Source organism: Sturnira hondurensis, unplaced genomic scaffold (assembly GCF_014824575.4).
Source record: "Sturnira hondurensis isolate 20B ecotype Veracruz unplaced genomic scaffold, ASM1482457v3 Scaffold0018484, whole genome shotgun sequence".
Lineage (NCBI taxonomy): Eukaryota > Metazoa > Chordata > Mammalia > Chiroptera > Phyllostomidae > Sturnira > Sturnira hondurensis.
Genome location: NW_028091115.1, coordinates 55,507 through 72,280, shown reverse-complemented (window position 1 = coordinate 72,280; position 16,774 = coordinate 55,507). Strand labels below are relative to the sequence as shown.

The window sequence follows — 16,774 nt, the reverse complement described above, 5'->3', positions numbered from 1 at the left end:
GACTTGATCTTCTTGGTGGGCAAAATAAAGGCAAACCCTAGTGAAGGCAGAAATGAATATCATTCTACCTCTTTCAAAATCCCCAAGAGGTTAATTTAGTATCAAAATTTAATTCTTCAAAAATGAATAGCTATTTAGCCCTGGCTGGTGTGGCTTAGTGGATTGAGTGCCAGCCTGGAAACTAAAAGGTCATTGGTTCAATTCCTAGTCAGGGCATATGCTTGGGTTGTGGGCCTGGTCCCATTGGAGGTGTACAAGAGACAACAGATCAAGGTATCTCTCACACATTGAAGTTTCTCTCCCTTTCTTTCTCCCTCCCTTTGCCTCTGTCTAAAATAAAGAAATAAAATCTAAAAAAAAAAAATCCCTAATAGCTATTTAAAAAGGACACATGGACAATGGTGTGGCGACTGCAGGGTGGAGGAGGGCAGTGAAGGTGGAAGAGTATATAAGGGGGAAAAATGATAATGGAAAACATTACCACCCCGCCAATAGCTATTTAATAAAATTAATAAACACACTTAGCTTCATACTTGTGTGATGTTGATATTTATTGACACCAATGCAAAACAAACTAAGACTGAAAATTCCTATTTAAACAGGAACAAATATTGGTGTAGTTTCCTTCCCGGACAGGCCATGCACTCAGATCATGAGACCTAAGGTAAAACAAAGACTGGATTGTCAAGAAGCAAGCAAGGGTTCAATTGTACTTATTAATGTAAAAACTGCTAGAGGGAAAAGGAGACATTTAAAAATATTCTCTATGCTAAGCTCACATAAGCAAACAGAAATGTAAAACTACTCCTAAGATTTTAGGACACAGGATACAGACATGACATGACTATTTAAATTTTCCACCAGCAAATGTTTGTTATATCCTTCACTGTACTTGTACTACAATTACATGCTTGTGGCTGCTACGCTACACAAAGTCAACAGGTAACACCAACAATGAACATAACTAGATCTGAATGAGATTTCAAAGTGACTCTGTTCCATTAAATTAAGGAAATTCAATCCAGGATTAACAGAACTTTTTGATTTTAGAGCTGGCTCTTTTCTTCTTCTCATGTCATACCTAATTAAGCCCTCACTTGACATTTCCCACTTGCAAATTGCAATGCATGTCCTCTCTCTCATCTTTGCCTCACACTTTAATTTGTAGGAACTGCAAAAAAATGAAATTGTACTTCCAGTCTGCACCTGCAATCAGGTTCCTGCTTTGACGCAAAACATACTCCTCTGCAGTGTACCCCACCAGCACAGCCACCCCCTTTCTCTCTCTATTCCTTTGCCCTGAGGCACTTCTGAATTAACACATGCTCTTTGGCTGCCTACACAGTTAGGAGGACACCCATGGCCACTTGGACTCATCATTCCTCTCCTCCTTCTTTTCTATGGCTAATACCACTTTCCTGCTTTTTTTCTATTGTTGAGTCGCCAGACTTGGCGCTGTCATCAGCAGGACAGAGTCGATTTCGGCTTCGAGCTCCTGGCTGGTAAAGCTGCATCGCTGGTCGATCCTAGAGTAAAATGAAATGTTAATGTTATAATGCTGATACTCAGTGTTTACAGGGGATTTTCAGAGTCTTAAGTTATGTGATGATATACACCAAAAACAACTTATACAAGACCAAAAATGTGAGGGCATGGTACATGACAGTTGATGGTCAATTCGCTTCTAACAATCTGCTTCCTTTCTCCTCTCTCCAAAGAAAAGCAACCATTTCTTAAGTATTATTTTATATTCCTAGGGTAAATTTTTTATAAACCTACTGCCTAATTTTCTTAACCATCTCCAGAGGAACTGATTAAGCTTGATTTTTTTCTACTTAGGATCCATAGCCATTACCTATCTCTCCTGCCCATCAGAAAATTGACTTTGAAATGCACCACCAGGCCCTGGCTGGTGCGGCTCAGTGGACTGAGTGCTGGACTGCAAACCAAAAGGTTGCTGGTTCGATTCCCAGTCAGGGCACATGCCTGGATTGCAGGCCAGGTCCTGCAGTAGGGGACACATGAGAGGCAACCACACATTGATGTTTCTCTCCCACTCTTTCTCCTTCCCTTCCCCTCTCTCTAAAAATAAATAAATTAAAAAATTTTTTAAAAGGAGAGGTTTAGGAACCTCCGGGACAATTTAAAAGTTCCAACATCTGAATCATAGGGGTGCCAGAAGGAGAAGAGGAAGAGCAAGAAATAAAAAACTTGTTTGAAAAAGTAATGAAGGAGAACTTCCCTAATCTGGCAAAGGAAATAGGCTTCCAAAAAGTTCAGGGAGCTCAGAGAGTCCCAAAGAAATTGGACCTAAGGAAGTACACACCAAGGCACATTATAATTTAGTTACCCATGATTAAAGTTAAGGAGAGAATCTTAAAAGTAGCATGAGAAAAGGGGAAACAGTTACCTACAAAGAAGTTCCCATAAGACTAGTAGCTGATTTCTGAAAAGAAACCTTGCAGGTAAGAAGGGGCTGGAAAGAAGTATTCCAAGTCATGAAAGGCAAGGACCTCCATCCAAGATTACTCTACCCAGCAAAGCTTTCATTTAGAATGGAAGGGCAGATAAAGTGCTTCCCAGATAAAGTAAAGGAGTTCATCATCACCAAGCTCCTATTATATGACATGTTAAAGGGACTTATCTAAGAAAAAGATGATCAGAACTATGAACAGTAAAATGACAACAGACTCACAACTATCAATAACCGAACCTAAAAAAACAAAAACAACAAACTAAGCAAACAACTAGAATAGGAACAGAATCACAGAAATGGAGATCACATGGAGGGTTATCAGTGGGGAGGTGGAGTGGGAGAATGGGGGAAAAGGTACAGGGATTAAGAAGCATAAATGGTAGGCACAAAATAGACAGGGAGAGGTTAAGAACAGTATAGGAAATGGAGAAGCCAAAGAACTTATATATAAGGCCTATGTCCATGAACTAAGGGAGGGGAAAGCAGTTGGGAGGGAGGTGCATGGCAGAGGGGAATAAAGGGGAGGAAAATGGGACAACTGTATTAGCATAATCAATAACATGCATTTAAAAAACTATTGATCATTTTTTCAACTTTTTATCTTGAAAATTTTTTAATCTATAGAAATGTTGTAAAATATAAACAATGAATACCTAATACCTTTCTTCTAGATTCACAATTTTAACACTTTGGCATGTGTGCTTTTACAGTCTCTAGCATGTGGACACACACACACATACATATACACCCACATTACTGTTTTGCAGAACCACCTGAGAGTAAGTTACAGACATCATAACCCTTCAATTCCTAAATATTTAAGCCACATATCCTAACAACAGGGACATCCCATTACACAACCACAACACAACTGCTGTTGATCAATCACAGTACCACACTAAAAGGACACCCAGGGCATTATATTCTTCCTGATATGATGCATAGGAAGTATACAACACTATCTATGAAGTGTTTTTTCCAAAAATGGAGCCTGATATATTCAGGCCTCTAGGCCGGGGGCTGCTCGTTTTTGTGAGTAAATTCTGATTGGCACATGGCTACACTCATTCTTTTATATATGTCTATGTCTACAGGGGTTAGTGGTTGTGACAGAGATCACATGGCCCACAAAGCCTAAAATATTTCCTTACCATCTGTCTGGCGTTTCATAGAAAAAATTTGCTGGCCCCTGCCCTAGATATAGTCATTAGTTTTTAAGGAAATAAAGGTAAAGGAACATGATAGATGATACCACAGGAAGGTAATTAGCCAATCCTGAGTGTTAGAAGCTATACAAAACAAATTGGTTTCTGCAGCAAATAACTGGAGAAAAACAAAAGGAGGGGGAATGTTTAGATGAGAAGAGATTTAAGGAGAGATATCAAGCAAATATAAATCTGTGGACCTTGTTTGAAGCCTATGGAAAGGATACAAATGAGACAGTTGGGAAAAATCTGAATAAATGAGTTGGTAGGATGTTAAGGAATTATTGTTAGTTTTTTTTATGTGAAAGTGCAAAGTCTTAATCTGTAATATTGACATATTAAAGAAGAAATTATATGTCTAGGATTTGCTCAAAAATAATACAGTAGGGGGTAGGGATGGGGTAGAGGAGAAAGAAGATTGGCCACCAAATGATTGTTTTTGAAGCTGAGTGATGGGGACATTGTATGGTTCTGTTTTACTTTTCGTGTATGTTTGAAATTTCTACAATTTAATAAAAAGACCCAAGTAATACTAACAAAAGTTGCAGAGAGTTAAAGTTCTTGCAATAAAATGTTCTACAATAGAATTTCCTTTAAGAACTCTATAATAAGAAATGAACTAGCCCTTTCCTTTACACTTGCAAGAAAAAAATCCTCATGAAAATAAACAACTTTAACAAAAAAAGCAGCACCTTGTTTCTAATGCGATCCCTCTTAACCACTTCCTCCTTCTTTTCAGTTTTTTCTGAGCTGCCTCCTGATTCTGTACTTTCATTCTTCTTTCCTTTATCCCGAAGTGCTTCTTTCTCTCTTTTCATTTCTTCTTCCTTTCTTTTAAACGCCCTCTCTTTCTCATAGCGCTCCCTCTGCCTTCGGCGCTCTTCTTCTTGCCGCTTCAGCCTCTCTCTTTCCCGAAGTATGCGCTCTTGATCTCGTTCATAGTCCCGTTCCCTGTCCCGGTAGTCTCTGACACTTTCATCTTCCGGTCTGCATGGAAAACAAATCTGAGAATCTATCCTCAAAGGTCTTCTAATCATAAATGCAGAAACACTCTGATTCTGACTTGGCCACTGCAATGAGGCTGCCCTTTTGGAGGAGAGTTTAAAAAAATACTACAAATTTGAAAAACAGTAACAAAAATCAAAAGTCATCCACCCAGATTAAGATATTAGAATATCTGAAACCTTTTCACCTCGTGCCACTATCCCTGGTAAAAGAGCTTATCCTTATTCTGGTAAAAATCCAGGATGTAGCCCTGGCTGGTGTAGCTCAGTGGATTGAGCGCGGGCCTGCGAACCAGAGGATTGCAGTTCGATCCCCAGTCAGGGCATATGCCTGGGTTGCAGGCCAGTTCCTGGCAGGGGACACACGATACACTGTGTGTGCCCCGCAGAGGCAACCATACATTGGTATTTCTCTCCCTCTCTCCTTCCCTTCCCCTCTAAAGATAAATAAACAAAATCTTTAAAAAATCCAGGATGTAGCAGTCAAAAGAGCATCTAGAAATGTGCCGAAAACAAATGTACCAAAGAGCCCTTGCTTACTGACCTCTTAGGCTTCTCATCTTTAAATTCGCTATCAGAACGTTTGGGCAATGTGCAACTTTGCCCACTGCCTCTTTCATCATTGAGATTCTCTTTGTCCAATTTCTTGGCTTTTTCTCTTTTGTCCAATTCCTTTTCATCTTTTTCTGGCTTCTTGAGCAGCTTTAAAGAAAACAAATTTGTTTTTATTTTGAAGGGTGAGACACTGTCTTCTGAGTCTATCAAAAACAATATATTAATATCTTTAATTTTAACTTTAGAAGGCCCTGTTTCTGCAGGTACTTAAACTCTCAGGTGAACAGTTAGTGCACAAGAGCAGTAATTTACTAAAAGGCTGCTATTAATGTGAAGTGTCATCCACTCAAATGAATGTCATCCACTCAAATGAGTGGCAATAGAATAAAGACTCCTTTGGTTTTACCTGGGTCAACTTTTGAAAAATTTTTATTTATTTATTTTTAGAGAGAGGGGAAGGGAGGGAGAAACAGAGTGAGAGAAACATCAATGTGTAGTTGCCTCTCAGGTGGTCCCCACTGGGGACCCAGCCCACAACCCAGGCATGTGCCCTGACTGGGAGTCAACCAGCGACCCTTTGGTTCGCAGTCTGCACTCAATCCACTGAGCTACACCAGCCAGGGCCAGATCAACTTTTAAGGGAACCAATTCACACTTCCAAGTATGCCTTTTGTAGCACACTAGCATGCCAATACAACTTGATGGGAAAATATGCCACAGATTTAAAATGCTAGGTAGATCATTACTATTGGAGTGTTTTTATGAAGTACTTGGAAAGACAAATACCCTGGTAACCAAAGGAGCGATCTATTGTGAGAATAATTTTGCCTTGAGCCTGAGAGTAACATACTTGTATGATGGTACAATTATATTCTCATTAAAGATGAGTAGTAAGAATTATTTGGCACGGGATTTAAAAGTCCAAATACCTCATACAACAGAACAGTGAAGTTCCATCTCTACTGGAACTTTGCAGTCATACACACGACAGAAAGCAATTTTAAAATGAAAGTGGTTTATAAGGCCAGATTTCTAACAAAAGTTTCTTTTTCATACCACTGCTACAAATCTCTCTAAAATACTCCCCTTGTGTTGGACATTCAGAGAAATTCTTAGGCAAAATAGAAGAATTTCAATCTCAGAGTGAAGGCATCATACAAAGGTTCATCTCAGGGTGAAGGCATCATAGAGCAAAAGGCCAAGCAAAACGCCAGGCACCAAAAGATTTAAGCATGAACTATTTCAGCACACAGACAGCCACTGCAAACGGCACGTTCAAACTGGACACTAAGAAGGCACCAGTGTAAAGTGAGGATACCATATACAGGTTTCATTGGAAGTGTTCTTATTTCTCTAATGAACATCTTTGTCAGAAGCTAAGATGTTCATTACTCTAATAAGAACATTAATGGGTGTCTCCAGCATTGATGGCTCTATCTTCTGCCTTGCTGGTAGTTAGGAATAGCAAGTCAGGTCATTTATGGTGTGGCAGACAGATGGCTCAAAAGTATTAAGATGCGAATTTTCCCACACCATGGCCAAGCCCCGTATCAACAATAATGAGCCCCAGAGAGTCTTGGGCAACCATATAAACTGCCAAATTTTTGGTTCACAGGCCAGTGCTCAATCTACTGAGCCACACCAGCCAGGGCTTAAACTGCCGAATTTTTGAGGTAGAGGGAGACCCTGCCACCATCTCTGGGAGATTATCTCTGACGTTCTCTGAGGTACTAGTACTTCCCCAAGAAGTTCATTGGAACAAGACCCAAGACATGCCCTCAGAAGAGGAGCAGCAAGGCTGGGCTCTCTCCACAGGTTTTCCTCTTCCTGCGTTCAACGTGTTAATCAGAATCTGCTGCTCACAGATTCCCAGGTAGATGCAAGAAGGCAGCGTGGGAATCATGTGAAAGAGGAAAGCACATAAGGCAGGATATTATCTCTAGTACTTGCACAAGGCAGTTATGACAGGCAGGTATAAAAGAGAAAGACCTATTTAGGCATGGTTATCCTCTGGCCGTATATTGTTGAAGCACAGCATCAGGAAGTTATCTGGACTTCCTTTTAAATTAGGAATTGAAAATAGCTTGCTTTTAAGGCTCAAGTCACTCTGAAGGGGTTTTAAACAGGCAACACTACCACCACCACCAAAAGGACTTATTAACTAAGACCTGTGTGTGACATGATACTAGGTGTTCTGTATCATGTACTTGGTCCTTACATTTTTCTGATTCACAGCTTGTAACAGAAACCTGTGTACCTGAGGACAGTGGAAAACAAACAGATGAGGCAACTTCATGTATCAGATATGAAGGAAAAGCTGAATAAAAACCACAATTCATGCCAGCCAGCCCTAAGCCCTTATTTACGAAGAACTGAGAGAATAATCACCCCAAACTTATACATTTTCAATGATAAAAATAACAGATTTGCACTGAAGAAATAAGTAAACTACTTAGTCTTTTAAAATTATCTTAAAATTTAAAAATCATACTATTATTATTATTATTATTATTATAGAAAGATTTCTACTGGTTCACTCCTCCCCCCTCCAAAAAGGACAAAAACAAAACTGAAAAGCTATATTTACACCACACAAGATGCATGCATTTTTATCAAGAAGCAGATACATGCAATTTTCAGCAACATGGAGCCAGTTTAAGTTATTTTCATACCTTAATCTTTGGTTCTTCCCTTAATTTATCTCTTTCTGGAACTCTTTCTATCTTCTTTAGCTTTTCTATATCTTTCCTTTTTCGTTTCTCTTCTTCTTTCCATTTCCTCCTCTCTTCTTCTCTTTGTCTTTTTCTTTCTATTTCTCGTCTTCTTCTTTCTTCTCTTTTTTCTTCTCTCATTCTCTAGAAAGAAACATCGACATACACCTTCAAACAAGATAATCATCACCGAAAACTTAAGTCAGTCCCAAAGGCATGGTGGGCACCCACTAACCTGGATCATCTTTTCTTCCTACCTTCTACCTCCTTAACCCCCTCCCCACCCCATTCAGAACATGAGAGAGAATAGAGACCAGGGCCTGCTACTGTCAGTTTCCCACTGCTGCCTCGCTAAATTTCCAGAGGCTTTCGGAAAATCACGAGAGCATCTCTGGAACACACTAAAGACTCTCTGGTTTGCAGTGATCCCTTGGTCCAACTACCACAGAGTAGGACAGGGCCAATGAGCCAAATCTTTAAGAATAACGGTAAGAAAAAGCAGCTATTTCTCCTATGGGATCCCAATGCTCTTAAAATGTTTAACAGAATGTGAACCATTGAAATAAAAGTATTGAGAGAACTATAAAAACAAAGGTTTACCTGCTTGTTTTTCAGGAAGCTCAATAGTGGGGTTGTCTTTTTAGCTACATAAATGTAAACAGATTATTAATAATACTTATCAACCCCTAGAAAGGATTCCATTTTCTGACATTCCCTGCCAACCACCCAAGGTGGGAAAAGCTATACCCCTTAAACAGAGTTCACAACTATATTACTGGAAAGAAATCTTTATAACATTCCAATTCAGCAAATTTAAAATACTTCTTAAAAATTGAAGAAATAAAAAAGAAAATACACTTAAAAAGTGTAATTCCTAGCGTGGGTGAGAATTAAGTGCAAAGGACATTCTCTTCTTCTACAGATGGGAATACAAATTTGTCCTACTGGGAAGAAATTGGGGGAAGGGGCTAAAAATATCCTTTTGACCCCATAATTTCACTTCTGGGAATTTATTTTAAGGAAATGATCAGAGGTGGGCTTATACTGTGTGTCCATAAATAAAACCCAACTTTTAGGAGAATATTTAATTCATTTTCCATTATTCCAAATAATGCTATTTAGCCTTATAGCTAGCTTTGGAAGACATACCTCCTTTGGATAAATTCCTAGGAGTGGATATCCTGCATCTGAGTCTAGAGCTGATACAGTAGTGACAGCTTACTACTAGAACCAACATCCAAGCTAGAATTTCTCTAGGTTTTCAGTTTTGCAGCAACTAAATACATTTTTTGATATTTCAGGTCAAATTTCTTTTTAGAAATACTGGCTTCTTACTACTAGAATACACCAGTTGATCTTCAAATGCTTACCAACATCTAAAGATGCCATGAGTCTTCAAATGTTTTATACATGTGTTACATTTGTGTGGCACTAAATAGGTCACAGAGAACTTTCCCCATTTAATCAACGCATTCTCATAATCCCGCCACACGGGTTATTATCATCTGCATATTACAGTAGAAGAAACAGAGTCTCAGAGAAGTTAGTACTTTTCCCCGTGATCACACAGCTACCAAGGGACAGAAGTGGGAGTCAGACAGGTCTTCTGATGAAAACAGCTGTTGCCCTTAATTCCTTTTGTCTACTTACCTATTAGTTCTCTATTTTTAGCTTCTATTTCCTCTAGCAGTGTCTCTGGAGTAGATGTCATTTTCTCATTATCTGCAGCATAACTTTCCAAAAATTTTCTATATTCTGGATCTAAAAAAATGTTTAAGTAAACAGAAAACACAGCAGACTTTAAACAAATAGGAAATTATTATCTAGGATATTTATCAAAGAAGATAACTTCCTACTCATGAAAGACTGAAAATAAACCTGTATCAAGCCCTGGCTGTGTAGCTCAAGTGGTTAGAGCATTGCCCCCATATGGCAAGGTTGTGGGTTCAATCCTGGGCGGGGAAGAATCAACCAATGAATGCATAAATAAGTGGAACAAATTGCTCTCTCTCTCTCTCTAAAATCAATAAATAAAAAAATCTGGAAAGTAAACCTATACCCACAAGATAGAATATTTAGACCTTTCAGGGAAAATGAGACACCACACATCCTAACAGAACCTCCAGGGATGACACATACTTTGCTTTTAAAAGTCACTGCTTCCCTGGCTGGTGTGGCTCAGTGTATTGAGCACCTGCCTGCGAAGCAAAGGGTCACTGGTTTGATTCCTGGTCAGGGCACATGCCTGGGTTGAGGGCCAGGTCCTCATGTAGGGGGGCATGAGAGGCAACCACACATTCATATTCCTCTCCTGCTCTTTCCCTCTTTAAAAACAAATAAATGAAATCTTTTTTTAAAGTCACTGCTCCTACTAGAGCCACACTTGTGGGAAAACTGTTATGTGTGTATAGTTACATATACAGTTATAGTATATATTTATTATGTACACAAAATGTAAGCAAGACTTGTATGGGTATACCTCACTTTAAATAAACATATGAAAATCAGATGTTCCAAAAAGCTAAGTAAGGGGGATGTCCTAGATGTGGCACTGTAGGTGACCATAATTCCTGGAGTCCGTTCCTAGATGCCCCTGACATCAGACAGGGTAACACATCTGAGTCAGTGTACTTCTTGTATTTGGAGTTTCTATGCAATGTGGAACATGTCACTTGATCCAGCCTTCCAGGTGTCAATCTATGAGATACTCAATAAGCAGCTGTGTATTGAGTCTTTTCTGTGTTCTTTATAAAATAATGGAAATCAAACAACATGATTCTAAGATATCAATCTGATAGAAACTACTGCAGGTCAGCCCTTATCCTATGTATGTTACAGAGATTTCAAAATATGGATCCAGTTTAGCTTAAGTGTCAATTATTCCAGTTTTTTAGTTCCTGTCTTTTGGTTTAATGTAATCACTAAGCAATTAGTTAACTGCATATTCAAAGTTTAGAAAACAGAACTGGCTACTTTGCTTACTTTATATTCAGTTACTTCACTGTATAAAATTTCCCAGCACAACTCTCAATGGGAAATCTTCCTCTTTATAAAAAATAGAAACCAAAAGCCAAATAATCATAACAATGGTAAGAGGCCTCTCAAGTAGCTGTTGTGCTTTGAAAGACCTGATTTTTCCATGGTCTTCTAATCAACAAACCTAAATTTACTGCTCAATAGTCAACAATGTATTGCTTAATGGTGGAGGAATGAAATGCCACTAGCCAAAGAGTGAAAACTCTATAGGAAACCCATCTCCATTCTAACAGTCACGCAAATCTTTCATCAATGAATTATATTTTGTATTAACTTTATCATATACATCTCTTATTTAAAAGATTGGAGTCCAATTCCCACAAAGGATGTTTTTTAAAAAGCCATGGCAGCCCTGACTGGTGTGGCTCAGTAGGTTGGACGTCTCCCCTTGGACTGAAATATCGAGAGTTCGATTCCTGGTCAGGGCACATGCCTGGGTTGCAGAACCAGGTCCCCAGTCGGGGGCTTGCAGGAGGCGGTCAACTGATATTTCTCTTGCACATCATGTTTCTCTCCTTCTCTTTCTCCCTCCCTTCCCCTCTCTCTAAAAATAAATAAATAAAACCTTTTTTAAAAGTCCATGGCAATAGCATTACACAACTAGAGCTATACTGTACCATCGTCAATAGTCCCAACTTTGGTGTCTCTTTTCTTAGTCTTCTTTTTTGCAGCTTTTTGAAAAGGTGCAAATTCTACTATTGCAGGGTATTCCTGACCTGTTTAGAAAAAAAAAATACCACACTTGTTATAACAAAGAAAATGGCAAATGGATACAAGAGATTCAACCCATTGCTCTCTAGGCTTCCTCCAACGGCAGTCATCTGAGATGTGTCTCCAAACAGGTGTCAGTCACACTGGCCTAACTAAAATCAACATGCTGTCAAAGGAGCCCCTGCTCAAAAGATATGGCAGGGAAATAAAACATTCACTTAAGTTCCACTTCTGAAGTGTGATATTTTGATATGTGGAGATCTATAAGCTAATTTTCATTTAAAAATACACTAGAAATCTCTAAAACAAGCAAATCTACATAGTAAAATAAGGTGAGTGGTGGTCTAGAGCTGGGGGGGAGTAGAGAGAACAGGGAGTGACAGCTAATGGGTGTGGGATTCTCTTTAGAATGATGAGTGTGTTGTACAATCAGATTGTGGTGACAGGAGCACGACTCTGTGAATGCACTAAGAAACATGTTTCAAGGGTGAATTTCTTGGTATGTGAATTACATATAAAGATCATTGACACGTCAACATAAGCCAGAATAAAATAACTAGAATTAACAACAAAGTCTTATAAAGCTGTCATGGAGGAAACATGATTTTGGAAATCCTAGTGAATGCAGAGTCAGACTGGCTTCAGAACTGATATAGTGGAAAAGGGAATAAATCAGATTGAAGCAGAAGGTAACTGGAAAACAGGCTGAAAAAAACAGAAGTGAGGCCAGACCACGGAAGACCCTGACTACAAGGCTAAGGAGCTTGGACTTTTTGCTACAACTATTATCTTAAAACATTATTTTTAAAAATATTAATTTCATGGCAATATAACAGACTTAATTATAGAGAAATGGAAAAAATGGAAAACCCTATCAGTTTAGAGACATGGTTGTCTTATCATTAGGTGACAAGGGCATAAAGTATGACTAAATAAATATTAAAAAACAAATTTTAAAGATTCGTCACTGTTTACATATGGAAGGTCCAAAAAAAAGAGATAGGAAAAGGTCAAATACAACTCAGATTTCCAGGCTAAGCCACTAGAAAATCACTGCTGTCTATTGGAATAAAGTTGGAGTGAAGACGTAGCTCGTTTGTGGGATCAATAAAAACAGCAGCATCCTGACAGGTGTGCCCAGTAAACTGAGTGCCAGCCTGTGAACCAGATGGTCACCAGTTCAACTCCCAGTCGGGCACATGCCTGGGTTGCAGGCCAGGTCCCTGGATGGGGGCATTTGAGAGGCAACTATACATTGATATTCCTCTCCCTCTCTCTCCCCCTTCCCTCTCTAAAAATAAGTAAATCTTAAAAAAAAAGAAAGAAAAAAAAAACAGTGGCAATCCTTCTACTTTTGTGGGCATATTCCCTGGCAACTTTCACTAACGTTGAAGTAATACTGAAAAAATAGAACTCAACAAAAGACGTCATTCACTACGATTACAAACCCAATGAAAAATGGCAAACAGTAGCTCAGACATTCTCTGGTTAAATGTTGCAAGCAGGAGAAAATAAAGAGAGTCAAGGCAGAAGTTTGTTGCCTGCCCTGATGGGTGGCTTAGTTGGTTGGGCATTGTTCAGCAAAGTGAAAGGTTGCCAGTTCAATTCCTGGTCAGGGCATGTGCCTGGATTGTGGGTTTGGTCCCTGGTTGGGGTGCATAGGAGAGATTGATGTGTCCCTCTCTCTAAAAATAAATAAATAAATAAAATCTCTTCTTAAAACAGTTTTTCTCGCCCTGGCTGGTGTAGCTCAGTGGATGGAGCACGGGCCTGCAAACCAGGGGATCACAGTTCGGTTCCCAGTCGGGGGGCGCATGCCTGGGTTTCAGGCCGGTTCCCAGCAGGGGACGCACCAGAGGCAGACATACATTGACATTTCTCTCCCTCTCTCCTTCCCTTCCCATCTAAAGATAAATAAATAAAATCTTTAAAAAATTAAACAAACAAAAAAACAGTTTTTCTCCCTTATAAATTCCTGGATTCAAAGTGGATAGAAAAATACATCATTCAGTTTGATGTTTTAATTACATACAACTTAGAATGTTAAACAGTATTCCAACAAAGTAACTACTGGTTTAAAGGAAATGAATTAAATAAATGTTGGTCTTTGAAGCAAGATGAGAAGTAAATGTTTAAAACTTGTCATATGAGTTTGGAGAATCATTTATGCATATTACTGATGAAACTAGAAAATAGTCAAAACAACAGATTTTCTAATCAGGGCAAAAAATTTATCACAGGAGGAGAAACAGGAAGTTATCAGTGGATTAAACTACAGAAATAACAGGTTAATAAAAATACCCAACAGCTGAGAAAACTCACAAATTATGTATAAGATTGTAACAGGCCACCTGACCAGGTAGCTCAGTTGGTTGGGACATCATCCTAATAAGCCAAGATTGCGGGTTCAATCACCAGTCAGGGAACATACAAGAAGCTCCTTACAAATGCATAAATAAGTGGAACAAATTGATGTCTCTCTTTCTCTCTCAAGTCAATAAAAAAACTAAAACAAAGATTGTAACAGGCTTATCAAATGTGTAAAACTCATTTTATCACCCAGGATTTTAGAAAAGCTATCAAGGCACTGAGAAGACAATGTGATACACACATTGTCTTGGACAAATGACAAAGAAACCTCCTGTTACTGGGACTCACCTTTATTGTCAAGGAATACATAACCATCAAAGCGATCCCTGAACAAAATAATGTCCTCTTGGTTTTTAAAGTTGATGTATGCTCTTGCATACATATGAGGATACAAACTGCAGAGAGGAAAGCAATTATGTAAATGTGCTTGCAGGTATCTGGCTGAATTATATGAATGCATATGTTAAAGAGACAGGCTCAAAAATCAAACAAGAAACACTGGTGGGATGGAATGGACGAAACATTTTTCATTTACCCCCTCCCTCTTTTATTTATTTTACCTAGTATCATTAGAAAAAAACTCAAAATAATCATGCTCAGGCATAGGCTGAAGATGTTCCTGAAGCTGCTCCTTGGTCAAAGTGGGAGGCAATCTCCGAATTACCACCTTCAGAAATGAATAAATGAAATAAAAATTAGTACAAATCAATTTTCTGTCATATCTGAAAGAATCACCATCCCTGAAGAAAGCTGGTCTTCACAAGAGGAGATGGCTTATAAAAACCCTTATATTACTTTAAAAAATTAGAGAAAATAGTCCTCTAATGCTTAAAATTAATCAAACAATAGTAATGTGGGGTTTTTTTTTAAAGCTCTTAGAAATAAGAACTGTTTGGAGCAAGGAAAATCTCAGGTTCTGTTAACCCAAAGCCCCACAGTTTAATAGGTTTTCATATCATTTTCTGTCACCCCTTTTTCAATAGGTGTAGTGGTAAGAAACTAGTAGGCCAACCTTGGTCTTTTGTGGGTGCCACAAACTCTTGATTTACTAATATTTCCCTACAATATCAAACACATTCTAAAACAAAACCCTTTCTCATTCAGCATAAAAATTTCAAAACTCTAAGGCATACCGGAAATTCCCTAATTGTCTCCCAAATAGAATGAACCCAATGTGGTCCCTAGACCATTAATCCCCCCAACACTCCTTCAAGTCGCCTCCATTAATAGTTCCATCACAAACTACTCCCACCCTTGATAGCCCTTTTTGCAATTTAGTAATTCTTCCCAATTAACGTTTTAATTCCTCGTTCCCTTTATTACCACTCGCCCCCCCCCGCCCCCGCCACTATCATCTCACAGCTCAGATCCAAACCGTTCTCATCCAGGGATCCTCCCCCCTTTCCCTCACTCCCATTCAGGGTTTGCCCGGGAGGGAATCTCCCCATTTCGGTGGAGTGGACGACACGGTGATGCGATTTTTACTCAGGTGAAGAAACAGAAGGGGAGCATGGGACAGGAAGAGGGCAGCCCGATTCCCAACCATCCTCCAACCATCCTCCATGGGTGGCTGCCGCGTCCCGCCCTCTCACGAGCCAAGGGGGTGGCCAGGCACCTTGCTCAGGGCCTCTTTCTTCTCCTTGTTCCGATCCTGCTTATCTTCCCCTTTGGTGCTGTCCCCCGAAGCCCCACCGCCGCTGCCTGTGGCCCCCGGGGGAGTTAAAAGGGTTACTCGCTTCTCCTTAGGCCTATGCTCCTTCTCTTCCTTCATGGCCACGGCTTTGCTCCTCACAGTCGAAGCTCCGCCCAAATGGACCTACAGCGCACCTTAGATTCCCGGCCCACCCCCGTCACAGTTCCGCCTCCAACGGACACCCGCCTAGTGATAAGGAAAGCCCTGCGTTCCGCTGGGCTCCGTCGGGATCTCGCGAGACTTCAAAGGCTGCAGGCTTGCTTCCGTGAAGAGGATTTAACACCTAGTCTTAAGTTCCGGCCTACCGAATCCCCGCACCACCCAATCCCTTCTCGATCTAGACTCTCTAGAGGCCGCGCTCTACACGGTATAGGCACAGGGGCCCCCAATCCCCTGGGCCGCTGACCGGTACCGGAAGGTGGCCTGTTAGGAACCGGGCCGCGAGCGAAGCTTGCCTGAGCTCCGCCTCCTGTCTCCGCCCCGCCCACTCCTGAGCTAGAGGTGAGCTGGGAAGCTCAAAGCTTGCCTGACCTCCCGGACTCCCCCGCCCACGTTTTACGAAACCGGTCCCTGGTGCCAAAAATGGTTGGAGACCAATGTATTGATAAATCCGCCATTATGACTAGACTGACTCTTTGGCGGACCACAAATTCGGGCATACAGAGAGCAGTTACCTGCTTCTGGCCAGGAGTGCTAGTACATAAAGTAAACCTCTAATTTTGGAAGTTTAGTATTTTTCCCATCAAAATATAGGTTCTGCGGGCACCTGTTGTTATCCAAAGATGACCTCACTAGGGAACTTGTATTTTCTATCTTTGATTCTGAGGGGAAACATGTTGCCACTGCAATATAAGTCTTTTGTGATATTATTTTAAGCTGATTATTAAGAAAAGATTCAGGAATAACCATTCACCATACCCTGAACTGCCTGAAAAAATTTAGAGAGAGGGCCTGCTCGAAGAATGGAGCTATTGTCAACATACTATGAACTAGCATGTGAGACTAAAGGGACC

General features: G+C 40.0%; 1 protein-coding gene across 3 annotated transcripts; it reads right to left on the bottom strand.

Moving 5' to 3' along the window:
* Window positions 1-526: 526 nt before the first annotated feature.
* On the bottom strand, window positions 527-16,222 carry UPF3B (UPF3B regulator of nonsense mediated mRNA decay). Of its 3 annotated transcripts, XM_037069134.1 has the most exons (12): window positions 15,684-16,222; window positions 14,629-14,735; window positions 14,357-14,463; window positions 11,605-11,703; window positions 9,602-9,712; window positions 8,552-8,595; window positions 7,913-8,095; window positions 7,459-7,497; window positions 5,230-5,387; window positions 4,374-4,668; window positions 1,419-1,526; window positions 527-659 (listed from the first exon to the last, which is right to left on the bottom strand). In XM_037069134.1, exons 1-12 carry the CDS (start codon window positions 15,837-15,839, stop codon window positions 651-653), a joined length of 1,416 nt encoding a protein of 471 aa, XP_036925029.1. In that variant the 5' UTR covers window positions 15,840-16,222; the 3' UTR covers window positions 527-650. The 3 variants fall into 3 exon arrangements, with proteins under 3 accessions (XP_036925029.1, XP_036925028.1, XP_036925031.1); XM_037069133.1 differs by having other exon boundaries at window positions 527-1,526; XM_037069136.1 differs by lacking the exon at window positions 7,459-7,497 and having other exon boundaries at window positions 527-1,526.
* Window positions 16,223-16,774: the final 552 nt, after the last annotated feature.

What these genes read in the sequence shown, in the direction of transcription:
- UPF3B (XM_037069133.1), bottom strand. Translation starts at nt 15,839, where the DNA reads ATGAAGGAAGAGAAGGAGCATAGGCCTAAGGAGAAGCGAGTAACCCTT. An exon ending in AGAAAGAGGCCCTGAGCAAG is followed by an intron (nt 14,736 to 15,683) that starts GTGCCTGGCCAC and finishes TCATTTCTGAAG; the next exon opens with GTGGTAATTCGGAGATTGCC. An exon ending in GGGAAGAACCAAAGATTAAG is followed by an intron (nt 7,498 to 7,912) that starts GTATGAAAATAA and finishes CACTGTCCTCAG; the next exon opens with GTACACAGGTTTCTGTTACA.